At 21.1% G+C, this 27,715-nt stretch overlaps 1 protein-coding gene and 1 long non-coding RNA gene across 3 annotated transcripts in view; both read left to right on the top strand.

The window, feature by feature from the left end:
- The window catches only part of LOC127286658 (1-acylglycerol-3-phosphate O-acyltransferase Pnpla3), a 32,811-nt gene extending 11,808 nt beyond the window's left edge, over positions 1 to 21,003 (top strand). The window contains exons 3-12 of one of the 2 annotated variants that reach the window (XM_051313162.1): positions 6,568 to 6,680; positions 7,622 to 7,741; positions 10,688 to 10,876; positions 11,629 to 11,712; positions 11,885 to 12,061; positions 14,092 to 14,267; positions 15,816 to 15,994; positions 16,290 to 16,471; positions 18,223 to 18,412; positions 19,552 to 21,003. In XM_051313162.1, the coding sequence (XP_051169119.1) occupies positions 6,568 to 6,680; positions 7,622 to 7,741; positions 10,688 to 10,876; positions 11,629 to 11,712; positions 11,885 to 12,061; positions 14,092 to 14,267; positions 15,816 to 15,994; positions 16,290 to 16,471; positions 18,223 to 18,412; positions 19,552 to 19,772 (1,631 nt within the window). In that variant the 3' untranslated portion in view covers positions 19,773 to 21,003. The remainder of the gene's footprint in view (positions 1 to 6,567; positions 6,681 to 7,621; positions 7,742 to 10,687; positions 10,877 to 11,628; positions 11,713 to 11,884; positions 12,062 to 14,091; positions 14,268 to 15,815; positions 15,995 to 16,289; positions 16,472 to 18,222; positions 18,413 to 19,551) is intronic. The other variant, XM_051313163.1, reaches the window with a different exon arrangement.
- A 1,392-nt stretch (positions 21,004 to 22,395) lies between these two features.
- Positions 22,396 to 24,198, top strand: LOC127286664 (uncharacterized). The gene is made up of 2 exons (XR_007843775.1): positions 22,396 to 23,952; positions 24,100 to 24,198. It is a non-coding gene; the product is annotated as an uncharacterized LOC127286664 (long non-coding RNA).
- The last annotated feature ends 3,517 nt before the right edge of the window (positions 24,199 to 27,715 follow it).

The following is a 27,715-nucleotide window of genomic DNA, read 5'->3' as shown; positions in this document are numbered from 1 at the left end:
CGAAAACAATCGAAAATATAATTGAGAAAAACATTTTCACATTATTTGCATAAAATAAAAATCGATAGAAATTGTTCGTGAAAATAAAAACAACTTTTTGTTGTTCTAATGACTTGTTTACGCATTAATAGAAATTTGCATTAATTTTCTTGTTGATTGAAGATTTTGTTTTTTTTTTCTCCCCATCGGTCAATATTACTTTCTAATCATTATTTACTAAAAATGGAGTTTCGCAAAATATTAAACTTTTATCAGTAAAGATATATATATATATGTATATTTATCATTTTTATCAAATTGGCCCACAAGGAAGTTGCGTCTTTGTTTGAAATTAATTTGATTTCATTATATACAGAGAGAGGATGTGTATCGATTTTTTTTCCTTTTTTTTATATAAGGAAATCAAATATATATATATAAACGCCTCCCTGATATAGACAATGAAGAAACGAGTATGGAACACACGATGAGTGATAACTAGGTCACGCCTAGAATAGGCCAATTGAGAGTGAATCATTTTAAATCGCAAATTCGCAAACACTCATTAAAAGGTTTCTATATAAATTATTATACGGCAGAAAAAATTCACTACATACACCAAAACGAGAGACGCATGATTATTGACAAAAAATTAATTTTTTACAATTTTTATTTTATACAATTTCATTAAGATAGAATTTTGTTTAGCCAAATTTTTATTTGTTCGAATTATTGTGTACTCGAATTATTTTTTCGAGAGAATTTCCATTAAACCGATTTTCGATGTTATAGAATTTTTTTATCAGAATTTACAATGTGGATTTTACAATATGAACCGAATTTTCATATGGAAAAATTTCTATTTAACTAATTTTTGTTTTAATAAAATTTCTATTTTAGCTAAATTCTGATTTACTAAAATTTCTATTTAACTAAATTCTGATTTAATACAAATTTTTATTTAACTAAATTCTGCTTTAATTTGAATTTCTATTTAACTGAACTTTTGTATACGTAAAGCGGATTTTCTAATACAGAGATTTTTTTCACATAATATAATTTTAATTGAACAAAATTTTCCAATAAAATTTTCATAAAAAATAATTTTTATTTCAAATGAATTTCTATTTAATAAAATTGTTATTCAAAAAAAAAAAAAAAAAATTTGCAACGAAATTATGATTTAATTTTCAATTTTGCGTCAAAATTTTTCTGCCCGATATTTATTGAAACAAAATAAAAAAGTTCTGTAAAATAAAAAATTCGATTTTTTAAAAATTCTTTAAAATGTAAATTTGAACAAATGAAAATTACGACTAGAAAAAAATTCTTTCTAATATGTATTCTTTTTGTAAAATAAAAATTCCTTTAAATTGACAATTTTTCTAAATGAAAATTCAAGAAAATAATAATCCTACAAATTTTAATTCAATGAAATGAAAAATTCGAAGAAAATAAAAATTCTGTGATGTGAATTTTCGGTTATATAAAAATTTTGGAATATTGAAAATCAGTTTAATGGAAATTCTTTCAAAAAATAATTCCAAAAAAATATCAATTTTGAAAAATGAAAATTCGAACAAATAAAAATTCTAATAAATGAAAATTCGAACAAATGTAAATTCTGAAAAATCAAAATTCGAACAAATAAATATTCTGACAAATGAAAATTCGTACAAATAGAAATTTTGAAAAATGAAAATTCGAACAAATAAAAATTCTAATAAATGAAAATTCGAACAAATGTAAATTCTGAAAAATCAAAATTCGAACAAATAAATATTCTGACAAATGAAAATTCGTACAAATAGAAATTTTGAAAAATGAAAATTCGAACAAATAAAAATTCTAATAAATGAAAATTCGAACAAATGTAAATTCTGAAAAATCAAAATTCGAACAAATAAATATTCTGACAAATGAAAATTCGTACAAATAGAAATTTTGAAAAATGAAAATTCGAACAAATAAAAATTCTAATAAATGAAAATTCGAACAAATGTAAATTCTGAAAAATCAAAATTCGAACAAATAAATATTCTGACAAATGAAAATTCGTACAAATAGAAATTTTGAAAAATGAAAATTCGAACAAATAAAAATTCTAATAAATGAAAATTCGAACAAATGTAAATTCTGAAAAATCAAAATTCGAACAAATAAAAATTCTGTGATGTGAATTTTTGGTTATATAAAAATTTTGTAATATAGAAAATCGGTTTAATAGAAATTTTTTCAAAAAATAATTTCGAAATTCCATATAAAAATTCTAATAAAAAAAAATAATTCATTCAATAGTGCAAAATTATTTTTTTCGTCTACAATTTTTTTTTTCAATTTCTACAGTAATGAAAAACAAAAAAAAGTACATTAAATATTTAATAAATTATTAATTCAATTTTGTAAAACGAATATTTTTTAATTAAAGAAATTAAAAAAATAGTAAAAAAAAATTTTTTCGTTCATTTAAACGTTTGGCTTTTCAGGCATATAAAATTTTTAATAATAAAATCTGTAATAATTGTGGAAAATTTTTTTTTTCTAAATTCGATTTTTGAATAAAATGAATATGCATAATTAATATTTATTAAATTATAAAAAAAAAGTTTTTCTTTTTTTGTGAATTTACAATCATTTTTTTTTTTTAATAAGTTGCTTTTATCGCTCAATGTCCTATCAAGAAATAAATTTTATCATTTCAGAAATTTGATAAGAAAGTAACATTATAATCTTGGATAATAAACAATACTGAAAGAAAGAGAAAGAAAGTATGAGCTTTTGTTTTCTTTTGATGCAATTTTAATTTAACAGAATTTTTATCTAAACTAATTTCTATTTGACAGCAATATTGTCGTAATCTTGATAAAAATAAATAATATTCAAAACCAATTTACAGTCAGAGTTATCAAATATATAAATTCTCTATATTATAGAATTTTTATAAAAACCAAAAATATTCACTTTACAGAATTTCTGTTTGTTCGAATTTTTATTTGTTCAAATTTTTATTTGTTTGAATTTTCATTTTTCAAAATTTATAAATTTGTTCTAATTTTCATTTATTAGAATTTTTATTTGTTCGAATTTTCGTTTTTCAAAATTTATATTTGTTGGAATTATTTTTTTGGCATAATTTTCATTAAAACGATTTTCTGTATTAAAGATGAATTTTTATATAACCGAAAATTCGCTTCACAGAATGTCGATTTGTTTCAATTTTCATTTTGTCAGATTTTTTATTTGTTCCAATTTTCATTTTTCAAAATTTCTATATTTGTTCGAATTTTCATTTGTCTAAATTTTTATTTTCGAATTTTCATTAAAAACAATATATATTGTCGATTTAAAGAATTTTTATTTTACTGAAAAAATATTAAAATTTTTTTTTTCTAGCTGAATTTTCATTTGTTATAGAATTTAAATTCTAGAGAATTCTTAAAACGTCGAATTTTTATTTTACTGAATTTTCCTTTTTATTCGAATAAATATTGGGCAGAAAAATTTGCGCGCGAAATTAAAAAAATTAATTTCATAATTTCGTTGAATAATGAATTTTATTAAATAGAAAAATTATGTTAAATTGTGAATTTAAATAATTAAAATTATTATCAAGTGAATATTTGAATATTCATTAAAAGTATACAATTTTGTTAAAGTAAAAATTATTTTTTATAAAAATTTTACTAGACATAATTTCTGCTAAATGAAAATTGTATATTTGAAAATGCATTTTTGAAAATATATGCTTTATATAAATTAAATAAAAATTATTTTTTACGAAAATTTTGCCGGACATAAAAAAAAAAATTCAACGCATTATAAAATTTGTTTTATAAAATTAAAATAATATCAGAATTTAGTTAAATAGAAATTTTTTTTAGTAAATTAGAATTTAATTAAAAAAATAAAAATGAAAATTCGATTCATTATAAAAACGAATTTATAACAATTTTCTAAAAAAAATTTGATCATTTTTAATTCGACATCACAAAAATTAAGAGAGGCAAATTATTATTTTTATCAAAAAAAAAAAAAATATTTTTTTTATAATTTTTTCATCAAATAAAAATTTGTAAGAATTCATAGAATTTTTCATTGAAAAAAATATTTCTTTAAAAATTGTTGATTATAAACAAATTTTCTAGAACGTTCTAATAATGTTTTTGAAATTTTTCAATTTCAAAAGAATTCACAAAATTTTCTAGTCTATAAAGTTTTAGAAATTTTTTTTTATGTAAATTAATTTTTTTATATAATTATAAATTCAGTTAAATAGAAATTATTTTATTATAATTTTATTTAAATCGGAAAATGATTTAATTACATTTTACAATTTTTTTTTTTTTTTTTTTTTTTTGTTAGACTAGTTTTCTTTTGCATCATAACAATGTTTTTTTCCTTTTTTTGCAAACATTAAAATGAATATGTGAGAATGCAAATAAAATATTAATGAATAAACAAGAAGTTAATATCGAATGCGGCTCGCAACGATTCACTGACCTTGAACCTAAGATATATCGTGCAAGGTTGAACAACCTTTGTGATTTTATAAATCCTCGTACTTTACCTATACTCTATATATATATTCATTCGCAACGATACTTTTGTTGTTGATTTATGATTAATTGCACTGTCAGATTAACTTAAGTTCAATGACATTGGCTCATATCTCTCTCTCTCTCTCTCTTTCTCTCTTTTAAGACTACAACAATCACTTTTAAATTACGCACGTACTGGAAAATTCAATATTCCAACTTTTTATTTATTTACTTTCTTCTAAAGCAGCTAATACATTGACAATTTATTATTACGTTTTTTCTTTATCATTTCTTTTTTTATTGATTTTTCTCCAACAACTAATTTTATATCTCTTATTATTCTATCATTATTATCTTAAAAAAGAACTAAATTTTTAAACCAAAAAAAAAAAAATGGGCCCAATTAGGCCCACAGTAAAAAAAAAAATATTTTTTAAAATGTGACAACTAATTTTTTCAGTATCAAATTTTTAATCCTTCTAAAATTCTACATATATGATCAATATGACCAAAATATTGGGCCTTATCTCTAGTATTGGGCCTGAACTTTTTCTATACAATTAAATAAATTTGTGGAAAAAAAAAATTCTACTTTAGGTATTTTAGAGGTCATTATATTAAAAAAAAACAATTTTCAAAAATTGGTGCCTGGGCCCAATGTAAGGCCCCAGAGTAAAATAAATTATTTTTTTTTCTATGACGCTCCTTATTTTCAGTATGAAATTTATAATGCCGATTAAAATTCTATACATTCAGATAATTAAAACGTTCAAAATATTGGGCCTTATTTAAGGTATTGGGCCTGAATTTTTTCCACTATTAAGTAAATTTTCGAAAAAAAAAACTACTAGAGTTTGGACGTCACAGATTATGATTTCGAAATTAATTTTTAAATTATGCCATGGGCCCAATGTAAGGCCCCATAATAAAAAAGTATTTTTTTTTTAAATGAGGCTCTTTATTTTCGCAGTATAAAATTTGTAATCCCGCTAAAATTCTACGTTCAGATATTATGTAAAATACATGTATCCGAAATATTGGGCCTTATTCCAAATATTGGGTCCGAATTTATTTTACAATTTATTAAATTCGGAAAAAATCACTACTTGGCTGGTTTTTGTGGTCATTGAGATTACGATTTCATAAATCAATTTTCAAATTGGGCCTGAGCCCAATGTAAGGCCCCCAAAATAAAAAAAAAATTATTTTTAAAAATGAGGCTCTTTATTCTTAGTATCAAATTTGTAATCCCTTTATAATTATGCGTTCGGACATGTAAAATACATGCGTTCAAAATATTGGGCCTTATCCCAGATATTGGACCCCAAACTTATTCTACAATTAACTAAATACTAACTACTATACTAACTAAATATTGACTACTTGGCTGATTTTGGAGGTCACAGATTACGATTTCAAAGTCAAATTGGACCTGGGCCCAATGTAAGGCCCAACAGGATCTAATTTTTGTTTATTTGCATCACAAAATTGAGATTAGAAGTTTATTGGGATTTCAAATTTGATACTGAAAATAAATGGTCCAATTTAAAACAAAAAAATATTTTTTTTTTACAGTGGGGCCTTACATTAGGCCCAGGCCCAATTTTTGAAAATTAACTTCAAAATTGTAATCTGTCACCTTTAAAACAAGTAGTGATTTTTGTGAATTTATTTAATTGTAAAAAAAATGTTCGGGCCCAATACCTGAAATAAGGCCCAAAATTTTGAAAATATATTTTACATGCGTGCAGAATTTTAAGGAGATTACAAATTTTTTATTGAAAATTAATAGGCCCATTAAAAAAAATACTTTTTTTTTACTGTAGGACTGTATATTGGGTCTAGGGCCCAATTTTTTGAGTCTGGAAATATAGTTTTCTTCAATCAGAAATTTTTATGATTGTAGAATGTATATTCAACAGCAAAAATATTATTGAATACATAAATATCGACTTTTTTAAAATCAATATTTTAATTATTATTATTATTTTAGCAATATTATTAATTATTAATTATTAATAATTAAATTTCTCTTTTATCATTGTTTCAGGGGAGATGACGAGTAATCTTCTCAAGATGGCAGAAGACACGAGACAACGTACCCTTGGCCCTTTTAGTCCCTCCTTTAATGTCCATGCAATTCTTATGGACAATTTAGAAAAGGTGAACATGAAATAATAATAATATTAATATAACATTATTATAAAAATAAATAAAATTATTTTTAATTCAATTTTTATTCAAATTATTTGAAAAATATTTATTTGGATTAAATATTTTTTATTTTTATCTAAAAAAAAAATATTTAATTCAAATAATTTAACACTTATTTAAATCTAATAAATAATTTCTTTGAAGCAAAATAATAGTTTGTTTTTTTTTCAAATAATTAAATTATTTCACTGAATAATTATTTCAACATTTGATGTAATTAAAAATTATTTGTTAAGAATTTTATTTTACTGATTCAAATAAATTTATATTTACAAGTAAATTATTTATTTGTATCAAATAATTTTTATTTGATTTTAAATAATATTTTTTTCAATATAGAATTTTCATTTAACAAAATTTTAATAGAATAAAAGTTTTTAAAGTTGTGTTCAACTTCAATTTTTAAACAAAATTTATCAAAAATTTTTTTTTATTCAAAAGAATTCTAAGCAGAATTTTCATTTTTAGAGGGAATTTTAAATATAAGTTAAATTTTTAAATAGAAAAATTTTAAATCTTCAAATTTTCATTTGTCCGAAATTAAAAATGACCAAATAAACTAACAAAAAAAAATTTTTTTATCGGAATTTTTAAAATTTACCAATCGGAAATTATCATGAAAATTGTGATAATGTTTCGGTCAAATAAAAATTCGAACAAATGAAGATTCATTGAATTTGAAAATTTTGGCTTTTAAAAATTCAACTTATTTTTTCAAAAATTCGAACTGCCCGTAAAAATTAATTTCTACAACTACAAAGCTTTGTGAAGAATATTAAGAAAAAATGTTGAAAAAAAATGTTTCCCTTCAAAAATGTTTTTGGTTAATTAATAAAGATACAAAATTTCATTTATTAAAATTTTCTCTATGATTAAATTTTAATTTTCAGAATCTTCCTGAAGACGCACATTTAAGAGTAAATGGAAAACTTCACGTTTCATTAACAAGAGTTTATGATGGTAAAAATGTTATTGTTTCTCATTTTACATCTAAAGAAGATTTACTGCAAGTAAGTTTCTTTTTTGTGAATATTACAATTTAATTAATAATATTTTTTTATCATTCAATTATAAATAATATTAGATCAGAATTTCTCAAATGGATCATCTAAAGTTAACAAAATTTAATTTTAAAATTAAAAAATAGTTTTTTTTTAATACCACATTCAAAAATGAAGAAAAACCAATTTTTGTTTTTAAATTTTTCAACTTTAGAATTTTTTATAACTTTAACAAAAAGAAATGTTTTTGGTTAATTAATAAACGTATCCTTGTCTCTTTTAATAAATTTAATAACATAAAATTAAAAAATAATAAAATAAATAAATAAAATAATTATTATATAATAATAAAATGCTTGGTCTGTCCTTCTGTCCTAACTTGAAGTTGGCCTTTTCTGATTTCACGTGTTTTTTTGAATAGTAATCTTATGACGTGTCAAATTTTGACAATTCTTTTTCTCATTTTTGCCAAAGTTGTATAATTGTGTTTCCAAATTTCGGAATAAGTTTCTTTAAAATTCCAAATTCGAAAATTCAATTCACGAAGGTGAAGTACACAACGTTTACCAACGAAAATTTTTTTAAAGTTGTATATTGATTCAAAAATTCTATACAAATACAAAAAATTTATGATGAGAAAAAAGATGCGACAGGAAATTTCGTACAAGATAGTAATTTGAAAAAAATTTATTTTTAAAAATTTATTTTTAAGGTACCAGGGGCCAACTAATACCTATTAAATATTAATTATAAAAACACAGGCCTCGAATCAACTTAAAGACACAAAAAGTCGTTTTAGTCGATTTATATTCCAAAAAAAGTGGATTTGTTTTTTATTTTAACAAAAATATTTTACAGATTTTTAAATAAAAAATTTTTTTTTAATAATAATCCTTTTCGAAGGGTTAAAGTTGAAATTTTTAGAAATAATTAAATTTCAAAAGATATTGTTAATTTTCAAACAATTATTAAATTTTACAGACCTAATTATAATTTATCAAACAATTTTTGGAAAACATTTTTTAAATTTCATTGAATTTTCAAAGATTTAAAATTTAGATTATTGAAATTAATTGAAACTTTTAGTGTTTTGTAATTAAAATTTAAGACGATTTCACTAAAAATTTATTACAAAATGCGGACAAAATACAATAATTCTAAAATCATTTTTAATTGAAAAATGGTTTCAGATAGTTGAATTTTCAAAGAATATTATTAAAATAGTTAAAAATAATTGAATTTCCTTAGAGCTATAATTGAAATTATTAAATTTCAAAAAAAAATTTTTCGATGGAAAATTTTAGAAATAATTAAATTTTTGATGCTTTTAAATTCAAATTATTGAAAATTCAATTAATTTTGAATTCAAATTTTTAAGAATAATGAAATTTTATTTGATTTTAAATTGAAAATTTTTGGGAAATAATTGAATTTTAATTAAAATTTTGAAAATAATTGACTATTAGTTGATTTTAAAACCACAATTTTAAGAAAATAATTGAATTTTAGTTTATTTTGAATTGAATACTTGGAAATAATTGAATTTTAGTTTATTTTGAATTGAATACTTGGAAAATAATTGAATTTTAGTTTATTTTGAATTGAATACTTGGAAAACAATTGAATTTTAGTTGATTTTGAATTGAAATTTATGAAACTAATTAAATTGAAATTGAAAATTTTTAAAACAATTGAATTTTAGTTGATTTAGGATTGAAAATTTGGAAAATAATCAAATTTCAGTTGAAATTTGGAAAATAATTGAATTGTAGTTTATTGTGAATTGAAATTTTTGAAAATAATTTAATTTTAGTTGACTTTGAATTGAAAATTTTGAAAATAATTGAATTTTAGTTTATTTTGAATTGAAATTTTTGAAAATAATTGATTTTCAATTGACATTTTGGAAAATAATTGAATTTTTGTTAATTTTGAATAGAAATTTTAGAAAATAATTGAATTTTATTTTATTTTAAATTGAAAATTTGGTAAATAATTAAATTTTAAATTGAAAATTTTGGATAATTATTGGAATTTTAATTGATTTTGAATTAAAATTTCGGGTAATAATTGAATTTTAGTTTATTTTGAATTGAAAATTTTAAAAAATAATTTAATTTTATTGTGATATTTTTTTGTAAAATTGTAAACAATTGTTAAATTTCATAAAAATTTTAATTGAAAAAATAATTTTGATATAATTGAATGTGTGATGTATTTCATTAAAATTATTAAAAATAATTCATTTAGTGAAGAATCAATTTAGTTCAAAATTTGTTAAATAATTGAATTGAAGAAGATCTGAAGAAGATCTACATTTTATACTAAAAAAATGTATTTTATTTACATTTTTTTCAAATGTAAAATAAATGTCGCATTTTATTAAAATAAGTCGATAAAAGTCGTATTTTTGAAAAAAGTCAAAAAAAGTCGTATAATCCGAGGCCTGTAAACATATAATTTTCATTATTATTTAATATGTAATAATATTCTAATAAATTAAATTTTTATTCATAATATTAATCTTTAATTTCTTTATAACAAACAATTAAATACTCAATTTGGCGCGCTTAATTTTGCTAGTTAAATTAATAAAATAAAAGTAATTAATAAACAATTATTGAAAATTAATTACTTTTTGAAAATTTTAGATGATCCGTTTTAGAGATTCTGAAACCTATTAGAAATTAATACATTTGCTGTTAACAGTTTTTTATTGAAAATAATTTTTGTTTCATCAAATTTTCTTTTTCATCAATTTTCATCAAAAATGCATAAAATTAAATTAAATTCCCATTTTATGGAATATTTTTATTTAACTGAATTTTTATTTAGCATAATTTTAAAATAAAACAATTTTTATTGTTAGTAATTAAAAAAAATGTTATAATAATAATTATTGTTTCGGTGATTTTAATTTTTTTGTTATTCAATATTTGAAATTTATTTTACCAGGCTCTTTTGGCAAGTTCGTTTATTCCATTTTTTTCCGGTATTTTACCACCGAGATTTCATGGCATCAGATACATGGATGGAGGTTTCAGTGATAATCTTCCAACTCTCGATGAAAATACAATAACAATAAGTCCATTTTGCGGGGAAAGCGATATTTGTCCCCGTGATATTTCCTCACAATTATTTCACGTAAGTTATTTTATTTTATTTTTTTTTTATTATTAAGAAAAAATCATCAACAAACAATCGCAAAGAAAAAATGAAAATTAAAAAAAATAATTTTGTAAAAAATTAAATTTATTTTTTTACCTCTCAAAAAAGTGTTCCTTTAGAAATACGAGGAAAATTATATGGAATAATATTTAAGTTTAAATAACTTTGTCAAAAAAAAAAAATTTTTTCTTAATGAAACTTGTGGAGGAAATTTTCAAAAGAATTTTCACAATATGTAAATTTACTATTTACCATTTTAATATAATCAGTACCCCTTGGTGAATATTTATGTGATCTTTATCTATCTTGATGTAAACATTTATTCTTAAGAAGTCAACAACTTTTCGTTGTGAAAGAAATTGATGTAACATTTTAAAATTGCGTAATTTAATGACAAAGTTTTATATATATATATATTTTTTTTTCATTTATTAAAACAACTTAGATGTATGTTAATAACATATTTATAAATAATATAATAATAATAATGATATTATTAATATAATATTATTTATAATTAAAAAATAAATTTAATTTTCTTTAAAAAAATTAATTAATTTAAAATTAATTTTTAAATATTTTTAATTTTTAACTTTGATATATTTGTTTAATTTCAAAATATTCAAAAATATTTGTTGAAAAAGTTATATTTCTTTCTTTTTTTCCATAAAAAAAAAATTTCTGTTATTTATCGGAATTGATTTTATTATATATTTTTTATATTTCAGGTAAATGTTGCAAACACAAGTATCGAATTATCGAGACAAAATATTTATAGGTTCGCTAGAATACTCTTTCCTCCAAATCCCGAGGTAAGAATGAATAAAAATCAAAAAAAGGGTTTATTTGAAACTTGTTTATGTTTGAAATAAATAAATAAATAAAAATTTCGAGACATATTTAGTATACAATTTTGTATGAAATTTGTATTTTTCTTTTTCTTTTTTGTTTTTTAATCAATTTATTTTTTGTTTTCATTTTCAGATTCTGTCAAATATGTGTAAACAAGGATTTGATGATGCTTTGCGTTTTTTGCATAGAAATAATTTAATCAATTGCACACGTTGTTTGGCTGTTCAATCGACTTTTGTTGTTTCGGAAACTTTAGACGATAATATGGAATACGATCCAGAATGCCTCGAGTGTAAAATGCATAGACAGGTAATTTTCTTTTTTTTTTCAAAAAAAAAAAAAAATAAATAAATTTTATTTTTCCATTCTTTTGGGAAAATTTTTCAAAAACCAAAGGATAGAAACAATTTTGAAAATAAGATTTTAATTTATAAATTACAAAAAAAAACTAGTAAATTATTTTTCATTTTTTACATTTAATATTAGAAAAGTTTAGTGAAAAAAAACTTAAAAAAATTCATGAATATTATAAGCATTAAAAAGGAAATTTCGAAATTTTCAAAAATTTCATATCTCGTAATCTTGATTAAAAAAATTCGAAGAAAAAAATCTTGCAATTCTTTTTCAAAGAGTACAAAAAGATAATAAAAAAAAAATTATTTCCGAATCAAAAATATTAAAATGACGTAGATTTCCTCATATAATAAATAAATAAATAAATAAATAATAATCCTAAAGATATTAAAACATTTTATGATTAGAAACTATTTATAATACCAAACACGTAAATTATATTTATAACTTATACGATTTATTTCTTAAGTAGTTTATTGATTTTATTTTGTTGAAAAGATTTAATTTTTTTTTATTCTTTAAAGAAAAACAATTTTTTTCCATCTTAACTTAAAGAAAAGTTGGAATAGTTTAAAAAAATATTAAAGTTATAGAAAATTATATATTATTATTATTATTAATATTATTATTATATTTTCAAAATAAATAAGTAAATAAATAGTAAGAAAAATTTTCTATTAAATTAACAATATTCTTTCTTAAATTTATTTAAATAATAAAATTTTCTAAATACTTTATTAAAATTTATTAAAAATGATTTCATTTAGTGAAAATTTTTTAGATAAGAATTTTTTTAAATAATTGAATTTTGCAATAGATTTATAATTTTTAGAATTAATTGAATATTAAAAGATTTGAAATTGAAATTTTTAGTAAATTTTAATTGCTGATGATAATTATTTTAAACTTTAGAGAATTTTAGAGAATTTTTAATTAAAAATATTTTCAAATAATTTAATTTTTAAAGAAGTTTATTAAAATGATTGAAAATGATTAATTTGTCGAAGAATTTTATTTAAAAACTTTTTAAACAATTAAATGTTAGTAGATGAGTAGTTACATTTTTTTTTTGTCAATAATTAAATTTGCACAAGATTATTATTCAAAATTTTGAAAAGAAAGTTATTTGAATAATTTGAATTACAATTTGGAAAATAATTCAATTATAAAAAGAAAATTTATTTTAAAAATTTTTTTAAAGAATTAAAATTTCGTTAAACGATTTAATTGAAAAATTATTTAACTTTAAAAAGGAATAATTAATTTAAAGAATTTTAAATAATTGAAATTTTGTAAAATTTAAATTCATAGATTCTTTTCAAAATTGAAATTTCGTAAAATTTTATTGAAAATTTGAAAAATTATTTCCAATACAAAGAATTTTAAAGAATAGAAATTTTGTAAAATTTGTTTGAAACTTTGGAAACTTATTGGAATTTTAGAAAGGAATATTTAATTCAAAAGAATTGTAAATAATTGAAATTTTGTAAAATTTGATTAAAAATTTTTTTAAATAATTGCAAATTTTTTTTTTTTTTCTAAGAATTTCGTTAAATTTTTTGAAAATATATAATTGAATTTACGAAGAATTTTAATTGTAAATTATGTAAATAATTTGTATAAACATAAATCTGTTTATGTTGATATAAATAATTTTATAAATTAATAAAATATAAATTAATAATTAATAAATAATTAATTTTTAAATTGCTGTGAACTTTGTAAAATATTTAATTTTTTTTTAATATTAAAATTCTGTTCTTTTTTTATAATTAAAAGAATTAGAGAATTAAGAAAATATATTTTTTTTTGTGATTTGTAATTTAAATGTTTTTTTTTTAATTTCAATGTTTTTATCTTTTTATTTATTTATTTATTTAATTATATATACGTGTCTTTGAAATAAAGAGCCCTTTAAGCCCCCTTTTTCTTAAATTTAATTTTTAATTTTAAAAATTGAATTAATTTTTAATTGATATTAACAGGAGGCATTGGTGGCAAATCTTCCCGATACATTAATGTCAATATTTCAAGATGCAATTGATTCGGCGAACAAGGGACTTGTTAATTGGCTTTTTAAGCACAAAAGTGTAAAACTATTATCGCTTTTGAGTATTCCCTATACTGTACCAGCAGACGTTGTCTATGCAACTTTTACAAAGTAAGCAAAAATTTATCTTTACCATCTAAATATTTTTTTCTATTTTTATTAAGAAAAGTGTATTTTTTACATTTTTTAATTTATTTTATTTGTTTTAAACATTTTATGTTTTTTTCTTCATATTTACATTTATCCTCAGTTAATTAAATTACTAAAAAAAAGAATTTTAAACACATTAAATCAAAGAATAATAATAATAATAATAATAATAATAATAATAATAATAATAAGAAAAAAAAGATGTAAAAATTGTAAACGATTAAGAGATTTTTTTTTGAACTTTGTAATTACTATTACATATAAGGGAAAAAAAGATTCAAAATATGCTTACTCGAGATAATAAAATTCAATATTATAACCATTATGTTGAAGCAAATATAAATTAAGATTATTTGCATTTTTTTTTTTTTTTTTTTTCTTCTTTAAAGAAAAGAATATGTGGTTCTAAAGACATCTGCAAAATCTCTATTGCAACAAAGTGTGTTTTAAGAAAAATTATTATAAACGGAATGTGTTATTTGTATTTGTAATAATTATTCTCGATAATTTTCAGCTGATAAGAAAATTTAATGCTATAATAAAGAAACTTACGTCAATAATAAAGAAAAGGGAAACACATTGAGCAACAGATGCACATGTATATCTCCCGGTTGGAAAAAAAAGAAAAATGTAAAAAAAAATAGGAGAAAGAAAATTGTTAACTAAACTTTAAAGTTATTGCGCATTTTCAAAAAGAAAACCATTTCCTTTATTCTGCTTAAATTGTTTAATTAAGAAATAATTAATAATACAAAAAATAGTAAATAATAATAATAAAATATTAATAAATAATAATAAAAATAATTATAATTATAATAAAAATATATAATAATAAATAATAAAAAATAGTAAAAAATAATAAAAATAATTTTTATTTAATAAATGCTATTATAAATATAAATACAAAATAAAAATAATTAATAATTAATAATTAACATTAGAGATAAAATAATATTGTTGACATTTCTTATTGATAATCTTTTGCAAGATTGTTTCTCTTATTCGATTAACAGCTTTGCCTATCGATAATTAATGCTAAATTTAAATATTAGCAGGCATTGAAGATATTCTTCATGAGAAATTTTGTATTTTCGTTGAGATTCAGTCATATATCTATACATTTTTTAAAAATTATAAATATATTTTTGTGATTGTTTTTCTAATTTTTAAAATTTGAAATTACATTTTTTTTTTATTTATTCTAAAATTAGAAAATTTATATTTTTTATAAACACGTAAAAATATTTCTCATATATATTTTTCAATATATTTTGTAATATTTTTAAATTTTATCATTCAAATTTATTTTAATTTTATTTCTAAAATATATTTTTATTTATTTATGTTAAAAAAAAAAAAAATTCGATATTTTTCAGTATGTTAAAAATCCAAATTTTTGTTTTAATTTATTATCTTTTTGCTTCTTTTAGAGGGATAATTTGAAAATGAAAAAAAAATTGAGGATAAATTTAGACTTTTTTTTTTTAAATGTGTAAAATTTTTTTTCAGATTGGTACAATTATTTTACAGATTCGTGTTGAATGCACCGAAGCTGAGGAATAATCTTATGGAAATAAGCAGGTTTTTATTGGAACAATTGAGTGCTATTTTCCCGAAAATAAATTTCTATTATCAAGCCTCATCGGCGACAATCAAGTGTCAATTAAATATCACGGAATATGGTCCGAGTGAGTTTTTTTTTCTTTAAATTTAAAAATTTTTTCTCTTTCTTAGTCTTTTTTTTAAATTAAGACAATTAAATTTTTTTGTTATTTTTGTTTACGATTTCTTTTTAATTGAAAAAAAAAACAAATAAATAAAGAATATTAAAAATAGTAATATTAAAAAATGCAAATTAAATAAAAATAATTTTAAAAAATACAAATTAAAAATAAAAAAGAATTAATTATTATTTATTAATAAATTAATGAAAATTATAATTAAAAAAAATGTAAATACAACAAAAATTTTCTCTATTTTCAGAATTTTACAGCATTGACGTAACGGATGGAAACGATGAGATTTATAAAAAAACACAAGAAACATTAAATTTGACTCTTCGATATAATAAATCGTGGAAGGATCTCACGCAATCAAAATCAAATTGTATTATTAATATGTCGGATTTATCGCCGATGGATGACACATTTGAAAACACTCTTCAGGTAAAATCACAATTGAATTTTAATAAAAAAAAAAAACAATTTTAAAATAAAAATTCCTTAATTATAAAAAATTTTTTCAAACTAAAATTTGTGTGTTAAATAAAAAATTTATTCTATTCTATAAAAATTTGTTAAATTTAAATTCAGTTTAAACGAAAATTCGGCAAAATTTGAAAAATTTTCTAATATATTATTTTTTGGCAATAATTAAAATTCGATTTGTTATAAATTTTTTTTTTTTAATTATACTAAACTTTTTTTAGTTTCATTATAATAAATTAAAAGAAAATTTGAATTAAAAATTTTTTTGACAAAATTAAATATGTATAAAAGATTTTAAAAAATTTGCATTCACACTGATAAAAAATTTAGACCAATAAAAAATTACGATTGAAATTTTGATCGAATTAAAATTTGGATTAATTTGTAATTGAAATCAATTAAAATTGAAATAAATTAAAAATTTACATTAGGCAAATTTAAGATTGTTTAAAAGTATTGAATAAATTAAAATTAAGATCAGCAAAATTTAAGATTGTTTAAAAGTATTAAGTAAAAATTAAAATTTACATCAATCAAATTTAAGATTCTTTAAAAGTATTTAATATATTAAAATTTAGTTCCACTAAAATTTGGATGAAGTGAATTAAATTTAAAATTTAGAATTTTGATGAAATTAAATTTTAAATCAATGAAAATCAATTTTTTTAAATTTAATTTTTTACGAATTATTGAAATTTGGAACGACTGAATTTGAGATTAATTAAAATTATAGAGAATTAAAGTTTAGATATTTCTAAAATTTAAATCAATGAATTTTAGAGTTGATTAAAAATTTAATCAATAAATATTTTGTTTAATTACATTTGTGATTTTTTGAAATTTGTATCGATTGAATTTGAGGTTATTTAAAATTTGAAATAATTGAACATTTCCAAAATTTAATTGAAATAGAATTAGAGGAAATTAAAATTCAGATACGCTAAAAATTTGAAGGTTCATTAAAATTGTTATCAATGAATATATTAATTTAATAGATTTAAAAATAAATTTAAATAGATTTAAAAATTTTTTTAAAAAATAAATAAATAAATTTAAGGTTATTTAAAATTATAATGAATTAAAATTAAAATTTGGTTAAATTAAAAAGAATCGAAATTAAAATTATTGAAACAGTGAATATTTTTTGGAAAAATTAAAAAATTAATAGTTATTTAAATTTAGATCACCAAATCTTCAATTCAGAATTAGAGTAAATTGATATTTAGATTTGTTAAAAATTTCTAATTTTTAAAATTTTAATGTAGATTAAAATTTTAACCAACGAATATTTTGATAAATTAATAAGAATAAGAGTTATTTAAAATTCAGATCGTTTAAAATTGGAATGAATGAATTTTACAGTTGATTAAAATTTTAATAAATAAATATATTTTGTTTAATTAAATTTGTGATTTATTGAACTTTGTATCGAATGAATTAAATTAATTTAATCTAAAAGTAGAATGAACTAAAATTCAGATTGTTCAAAATTGGGAAGAATTAAATTTTTTGAATTGTGATTAAAATTAAAATTCTGTTTTTTGTTGGAAATTTTGAGATTTATCTACTAAAAAAAAAATAATTAAACTACGCAAGAAATATAATCAGTTACATTTAATTATATTGCATAATAAGGGGCATAATGAAATATTCTTGGAAGTTTTTTTTTTATTTTTCTTTTTGAAAAAAAAATCATATTGATTTTGTAGGCAACGTCGGATCAAGAAGCGCTGATGGCATATTATTACATGGACGATGATAATAAAGTTCGTGTCACAGAAATATTCGATGTCACGGACGTCGATAAACTCTCGCTAGCGGAAATGGAAGTTGACTCGGATCTACAATTTGACGAATGGGATGAGCCCACGTGGATGGGACAGCACACTTTAACTGACGGTAAATATAATTAAACAAATTTTTTTTTTCTAATAATATTTTCCAAAATTTCCAATTTCGTCGAATCTTCATTTGTCCGAATTTTTTATTTGATAAAATTCTCAAAAAAAGACGAATTTCCATTTGTCCGAATTTTTATTTGATAGAATTCTTAAAAAGGCCGAATTTCCATTTGTCCGAATTTTTATTTGATAGAATTCTTAAAAAAAAGCCGAATTTCGATTTGTCCGAAAAAAAACAATTGACAGAAAGATTTCGGCGCGAATTTTAAAATTAACCATAGACAATTTTTATTTTATTTTACAACGTAAACGGGCCTAGAAAAATTTAAAAATTCCCTTTTGTAATATTAATATTATCAATATCAATTTTATTGATAATTTTTAAATTCGCGCCGAAATCATTCTGTCAATTGTTTTTTTTTCGGAAATTTTCAGTTTCGGACATATCGAAATTCGGCCTTTTAAGAAATTCTATTCAATAAAAATTCAGACCTAATATAAAATTTGGTGAATTGAAAATTTTGTCATTTAAAAATTCAAATCACTTAAAATTTCTGTCGCCAGATTAATATTCGGTTAAATTTGAATTTTTTTTTTTTTTTTTTTGAAATAAAAAGTTGAATAAAGAGAAATTCTGTATAATTCAAAAAAAAAAAAAATTCAAAAAAAATATCTGTTATTAGAATAAATAAAAAAAATTTATTAAGTAAAAATTTGTGTCAATTTAAAAAATAATAATTTGTCTAAAAAGTAATTAGGTTTTAATTTAAAAAAAAAAATTTTCTTGGATGTTATTTTTAATCAAAAAATAAAATTTATTTATTCATTAAAATGATAAATAATTCCTAATTAATTAATTTTTAACTTTGGGTGGGAAAATTTCAAATTTTTTAATTAATAATTAATTTAATAGTCATAAATATTTTTTTGAAATATTCTTAATTTTGGCAACAGCAAAAAAAATAATAAAAATTACGAAAATAATAATAATAATAAAAATAATAATTAAATACAATATTAAAAAAAAATTAATTTACGTTGACAAAAAAATGAATTTAACTAGAACATTGACGATAATTTTCTTCTTTTTTTTTGAATTTTTCTACAACTAAACAAATATTTTTCAATTTTTTACAGTTGTGTGCGAATTTCCTTACGAGGATAATAATCGTCGCAGCTCACAAGATTCAACGGACATTTCACTTGAAGAGGATGTAATTGATGGTTCTAATATTTTCTCCGATCCTGAAAGTGAATGGGGCATTGAAAAAAATCAGGACCAAACAATATTTCACTCTTTAAATCCCTCATCGGACAGTCGACCAGAAGTTGATCAACCATCTCTTCCTAATTCTTAGATTTAACTTATTTAAAAAAAAAAAAAAATTACAATGACCAGAAAAAAAAATAAAGTGAATTTAGTTAAATTTTAGTAATGAGTGAAGAAAAGAGCGCAATATTCGCGAATTTAAAAATTGTTTACTAAAAAAATAAGTAAATAATTTTATTTTATAAGAAAAAAAAAAATTCGCGTATCTTGCCATTAATAATAGAAAAAGAGAAAAAGAACTATTTTTTTAGCACTGAAACAAAAGTCTCGAGAGTTGTTAATGAATAAGATGCAATAATTGTATTTTTTTTTCATATCAGAAATAATTCGTTAGAATCCCGAAAATTTTTTTTTGTTGTTTTTTTAGTGATATTATTTTTCTGCGACAATTGATATCTTAATAAGAAAACAAGAAAATATTATAAATGATAATGGGATAATGAACGAATTTTGAAATTGACATATTTTTTTTATACAGTTTTATATAATAGTTAAGAGAGAGAAAAAAAGGTATTTAGCTGGGTCTAAATACTTTTTTTTTTTAAAAAAAAATATTAATTGTTTCTCGAGTGATATTTATTTATGAGACTCAGTCTTTATTAAATTATTCAACGTTTTTATTTTTAATATTATTATTATTATTTAAAATACTAGTCTAGAAAAATCGACACAATTTTAAATTTATTAAAAAAAATTTCGTTAAAATTCTTTATTTTTATAAATATTTCGTTTTCGCTTTTTTGTTGAATCTTGGCAAAAATTCTGCTGACAATGAAGAAATTCGTTAAAAATTATTTTTTATTGAAAAACAAAAAATGATTATTAAATTACAAGAAAGAAATATTAAAAATTTGAGTTTCTTCGTTTTGCAGATTTAGAAAAAAAAAAAAACAAGATTCTTCAGTATTGTGGAACGATTCGTGTGGTGGTAAAATTTTTATCATTCCACTTACAGTTACAATGGATCATTGTTAGAAGAGAATTGAGGCGGTTTGTCGTTGTCGTCTTATCTCTTTGACATGTGGTTAATACTAGATACCGCGCTATCGAAACTCAATAATAAACAAGAAGGATCTATAATTTTTTTTAAAATTCTTTCTTCTTCCAACGATTGAGTTCCATTATTATCGATAGGAAAACAAAGAGAATAAGACTTTTTTATTTATTTATTGCAATTAACATTAAACATTTAAGTTTGGAGCGAGATTTCGATGTATATCGTCGATAAATAAAATAAATTAATATATATATAAATTTTATATCATCTCTGTACAAAAACGAAAAAAAAAATTCTTTTATCCTGTGTATATGTATATATCTATAATATATATTAAATAGTTTTAAACACTAATTTTTTTTTCTAACATTTTCAATATATAAAATTTCTTGCAAAAATTTAATTATTTCTAAAAATTTCAATTCTAAGTTTATAAATCTTCCGAAATTTAATTATTTAAAAAAAAAAAAAATTATATCTTCCCGTGTGGAAAAGTGATGTGGGCCTCTCATGGAAACGACATGCTCATCGATGAGGGCGCCCCTATGAGCACCCTAATGGGCCCTCACGTTTGCCCTCATCTTGCCGTCAAGTTTGCCTTAATGTTTTTTAATCAACAATATATTAATAATAAAAGTTAATTAATAATAAATAAGCTTATATTATGAATAAATAACATATTTATTTAATAATTATTCAATTTTAAATTAAATTCTTAAATTGAATTTATTAATTAACGTTCTAATTAATTAACTGTCGGATATAGATTAAAAGTAATAATAAATTAATTAATTAAAAAAACATGTTATAATCGGATATTTTCATTTTTCAACTAATTTATACATAGAATTAATATGATTAAACGCAAACCTCGCTACGGAAATGGCCTTGAACATATGTCGGATATGACTATCAGCGCTGTGGCGAAATTAGGCAATTTTCGTTGGACAACGATAATGACAGATCAATAGTAATAAATGTAAATAATATGAATGTTATAATAACAACGGGGTTTGCTGCAATAAACCATGAAATTGAATTTCGCCCAGAAACAATTAAAAAAGGGAAGGCTTTTTAGCGATGATTCACATGGAAGAATTTAGAGTTAATGGAATCAGTGAAGCAATTAAAGCAAGTGTGATTCGTCAAACGTCTGTCAATTCTCCTCCTTATTCAGTTAATTTAATGCTAGTTTTTTTATTTTAAAATATATATATATATATTGATTTTTAAAATTCCATTTACACATATGAACCAAAATAATTTATTTAAACAAATAATTAAAGAGAATGTAGGATATAACATAACCTCAAAATTAAAAAATAATTTTTAATGCAAACAAAAACTAAAAATAACCTATTTTTAAAGATTTAGTTATAAAAATTTCGCATAAAATTATGTTAATAAGTAATTATTTTTTAACATTTGCCATTTTTTCAGAATAAACAAAAATCGAATTTTTTATCTATATTTTTTATAAAGGATTAGTTTAAATTTAGAGAAACTTTCTTTATAATCGAAATATTTTTTTAATTGTTAAAAAATTGTAAACAATTCAAATTTTATTTCATAATTAATTTTTTTACAACATATTTTTAACACTTTAAAAAAATTACGATTGAAGAGAATTGTGTTTCACATAAATAACAAAAACTTTTGGTTCTAAAGTTTGATAAACACTGCAATTTTTTCAGTTCAGAAAAATGTTCAAATTTGTAAAAAAATAATTATTTAGTAAAAGATTTTCATTGAAAATAATTTTTTCCAAAAAGTGCATATAACTAGATCTTTCAAAATTACTTTCAATTAATTTTAAATAATTTTTTGTTTATGTTAATAGCCATTTTCACCACCCTCCATAAAAAATGCAACCTAAAATATTTTTTCCAGCTTGACTCAAATCGAAAAGTTACTTATGTTTCATGTACATCCTAATATAGTTTATAAATTTGGTCGACGTAGTATATCACAAATAGATTTAATCGTCAGAAACAATTAAATGTCATTTTTTTCTAATGTAAACATTTGACAACAAGTATCCAACGAAAAATGCGCCACATTGCCACTAGAGGCGGCACCGTGTTAAATGTTGTACTTTCATTTATGCACAAGAAATTGAAAATTCATTACGATAAACGACGTCAGGAAGTAAAATAAGAAATTTTTTTCTAACCGTCAGGTGCTGTCCAAGACGGTAAATTTCAGTACTACGAAAATATTTAAATACTCTTCCTATTTTACTTCCTGTCGTTTTATATGTGAATAAATTTTTAATTTCTTGGAGGCAAATGAAAGTACACAAATTCAGGATAACTGGTATTTTTTCCGATTTTCACATTTTCTTTCCGAATTGGGAGAATAATATTTTTCAAATTAAATGTACCTTATTTTTAAGACAACCACTGCTTATGCCATTGCGGAACACCGTTAATCTGAATGACACCCAGAAGAGAGGGCGCTGTTTAGCGACGCTTTCGGGCTTGACTTGTCAGCCATTTTACTCTCATTCTCATCCTGGTATCAGTTCAGAGTGGTTGTGTTTTTCCCCATTCTTTCTTTTCGTTCAAAAACTAAATTTAAAAATGTAAAAATTAATAAATTGTGCGACTAGGTGTCATCGTCCACGCGTCACATGGGCGGTGAGTCTCCAATTTAATTATAGATGAGTCGTCCTCCTTCCGAGTCTATCTCATTATTTATTAAAAACTAAATAAAGAATTGAATAGTAAATTTCGAAAAAGGCTCAACTGGAAAAAGCGTAAGCGTCATTTTCGCATAACAGTCGATAGTGAAAATGACTTACGGTTTTCGCAGAGTTGAGTCCTTTTCGAAATTTAGGATTCAGATATAAATCTTGTTTAATGGGCCTTCTGCCACTTTTATAAAATTAAACTTTTCTAAATTCCTGAGCTGGTTTAGTTTTTCCTAATTAAATTAATATAATTCGACGCCTCCCGTTCATATAATGCTTATTGAAATAACAAAACAAGACGATGCTTATTTAGAATTGGGTGCAATATCATTCCCATCAAAATTACAGTGCAAGACAATGCCTATTCAAAATCGCGTGCAAAACAATTCCTACTGAAGGTAGCGAATAATATGATGCTTATTCAAATTTAAGTGCAAGATAATTCTTAATTAAAATTTTCTAAAAAAGTATTCTTATTTAATGTGGTTTCTAAGAAGAGGTTACTGGTGAACATGGGAGGTAAATATTTCTCAATATTTTATGTATGAAAGAAAGGTTAATTTTAGTGATATTTTCAGAATTAAGTAAAAATACTCAAACAAAATGTATGTAAAATACTCATTGCTTAACTAGTTATTATATTCATTTAATTTTTGTTCCTTGTAGGGTCACGGTGGTTCAGGAATCCATATGAAAAAATTTGATCACCTTCCGACAAATCTACATTGAAAATGTTGAAAATAAAATTATTTTTTACAAACATTACATTATTGTTTTCATTACTGTCATTTTTTATGTAAATTAATTTGACTTATTAAATAACATGATAAATTATTTTTTAAAATAAAAATTATTTTAGACTTTTTCTGAATTAAATACAAAAAGTATAAATGAAAGTTGAAAATTTGAGTGTTTTTTTTTTTAAAAACATATTTTGCCTGTCATTTGTCATTTTAACCACAAATAGTTTTCTTGTATAATTGTCCATTTGATATATTTGTTATGAATTGATTTGTAAATTATTTTAAAAAAATGTTTTCAAAAAAATGTTTGAACAAAAACAATTTAATTAAAAATATCGTTACAATAAAAATTGTATAATATTATTGTTTCTATTATTATTATCCACAAAATTATAGTCCACAAAAATATAAAATGAAAAAATTGAAATAAACAGAAATTAAAAAAATTAAACATAAATTACAAATAACAATATAGATTAAAAATTGAATATAATTGAGTTTTTTTTGTAATTATTTTATTTATAAAATAAAAAAGTTATCTCAAATTAATATCAGAACTTGAAGTCATAAGTAAGTGATTGAACATTTATTTCCTCAATATTAATTAGTCAATTACTATGAATTTTTAATTATATTTTCAGTAAATAAAAATGAAAGTTTAGATTTTATAACTAGTAGGTAACCTTAACAATGCTCAAATAGTTTCGTAATATTTTTTTTAGACATATCGGTCTTAATTCTTTTAATTTTGACTTCAGATTTATAATTATCAATAATAAAACCTCACAACTGATAATAGTATGGAAAAAATTTATTTATGTAGTATTAAAAATTAAAAAACCTATTTCTAAAAAGCCCTGGCGGATTCGATTTGCGTAATGTCTACTTAACTAAGCGGACTTTAGGTAGACATTAGGTAGACATGTAAAAAAACGTATAAAAAAGCTATTAATCGACTTATTATGATAAAAAAAAGTTGATAAAAGGGTAAATGAATGTTTATAGAGTAAATTCGTACAAAATTTGTAATTAATAAAGCAATAAATAATTAATAATGAATGGAAATGTGCGCGAGGTACCTGATCAGTTCAGCTGTACAATTATTTTCGTGCTATTTTCATGAAAAGAATATAAATTAACTGCAAAAACAATTGATATTTATAAAAAAGTGTAAAATTGATTTAATTTTATTGTTTGCAATACGAATTATTAAATAATAATTAAGTTTTTATCAAATGTGAATAGTGTTGTGAAAACCTGTGAAAGCTAATGAGTTACTACATTACCGATCGCATATGATAATAAAATGTTCTCGATGAGTGTAACAAAAAAGCTGCAATCATGTCCGTAATTTTGGACGAGAAACAATTATGAAATCAATAATTATTTGTATAACTTTATTCTGCATTTTAAAATTCACTTTTTATTTTCTTTCAAAGCAAAAGCTTGGAAGAAAACATGCTCGCACTGTATTGTAAAAACTGGTGGCGCCATCTCTCATATGCGATCGGTAATGTAGTAACTCATTAGCTTTCACAGGTTTTCACAACACTATTCACATTTGATAAAAACTTAATTATTATTTAATAATTCGTATTGCAAACAATAAAATTAAATCAATTTTACACTTTTTTATAAATATCAATTGTTTTTGCAGTTAATTTATATTCTTTTCATGAAAATAGCACGAAAATAATTGTACAGCTGAACTGATCAGGTACCTCGCGCACATTTCCATTCATTATTAATTATTTATTGCTTTATTAATTACAAATTTTGTACGAATTTACTCTATAAACATTCATTTACCCTTTTATCAACTTTTTTTTATCATAATAAGTCGATTAATAGCTTTTTTATACGTTTTTTTACATGTCTACCTAATGTCTACCTAAAGTCCGCTTAGTTAAGTAGACATTACGCAAATCGAATCCGCCAGGGAGGTTAAAAAATAAAAATTATAATAAACTACGTCATAAAAAAGTAATTCATGGTTAATTTCTAAATCTTTTTTTATTTCTTTTTCAATATTATCAAAATTTTTAAGTTAACCTTACAGTTTTGCGCAGAAAATATTTTGCATTATTCATGTGTTCCCCAGTAATGTTCAAATAAGAATTGTATTGAATAAGAATGATTTTTCAGAAAATTTTGATTAAGAATTTTCTTGCATAAAAATTTGAATAAGCATCATATTATTCGCTACCTTCAGTAGGAATTGTTTTGCACGCGATTTTGAATAGGCATTGTCTTGCACTGTAATTTTGATAGGAATGATATTACACCCAATTCTAAATAAGCATCGTCTTGTTTTGTTATTTCAATAAGCATTATATGAACGGGAGGCGTCGAATTACTTTTCGGGATAATTAACTATTTTTTTGGTTTAGTTTTTTTCTATGAAATAACTTGGCGTCTTGGAATAATTAATAATAATTGAGATAATCAAATTTGCGTGAGGCATTTAAAATACCATTATTATCTCAAAGATTTATATATGCTGACTTATTATTTTTGTTCAAAATTATTAACGGTATTATTATCTGCTCCGAACTTTTTCATTCATTTGGTTTTCATATACCGCAAAGATCCGCAAGACATATCCACAATTATTTAATGTTCCTTATTGCAGAACTGACTATTTAGATAATTGTGTAATTAACAGACTACGTACGGAGGCAAATCAGTTCAATAGTAATGTTAATTTCTTTGGTATTTCTTCAAACTCGTTCATAAGAGAACTTCGTAACCATTTATACGATAATAACAACAATAATGTTAATGTGTCCAATTGAATTTTTTCTTTGTTTTAATTCATAAAATTTCTTATCTATAGTACTTTGTACGAATGGGTTATACTCGTATACTTTCAATAAATAAATAATAAAAAAATCTAGCTAACATTGATTGTTGTAAAATTATAATAATAAAAAATCTAAATTTAAAGTAAAAATCAATAAATAACATAAATTCAACGTTACAAATGGCAATAAATAAATAAATTAAAACCAAATATAGAGGGTATTTTACGTAAAATTAATAATAAAATTAATTAATTATTAAAAATTTCATTAAATTCAATTAAATAAATAAAATACACGTTATAATATATATATATATTATAACGTGTATTTTATTTATTTAATTGAATTTAATAAAATTTATATATATATTGTATATATATATATATATATGGGGGATTCCATATGAAGTGATCAAGGTGAAAAAAGTTTTTTCTCCTATCATGCCCAAACATAGGGCATTTTGTAGTACTATTAGATGGTAATTTTTGGTAAAAATATTTTTCTATTTTAACCAATATTTTTTAGGGGGGAGGGGGTGGAAGTTTTAGGATACCCTTTACTTTAAAAATTTCTATCTCTCACACAATTGAATAAAAAAAATTGCCAATATCAGTTTTGATAGGTTTTTTATGCCCTTTTAATTGGTAATATGCATTTTTGAAAAAAAAATGAAAGTCAAAAATAAATTTGACTTTTTTGGGGTGACAGACCCGATTTTTTTTAAAACGAAAACTG

The sequence above is a fragment of the Leptopilina boulardi genome, unplaced genomic scaffold, assembly GCF_019393585.1.
Source record: "Leptopilina boulardi isolate dan_hultmark-lab unplaced genomic scaffold, ZJU_Lbou_2.1 LbouV2_362, whole genome shotgun sequence".
NCBI lineage: Eukaryota > Metazoa > Arthropoda > Insecta > Hymenoptera > Figitidae > Leptopilina > Leptopilina boulardi.
Note: the sequence above shows the minus strand (reverse complement) of the source record. Positions and strands in the feature narration are given on the sequence as shown.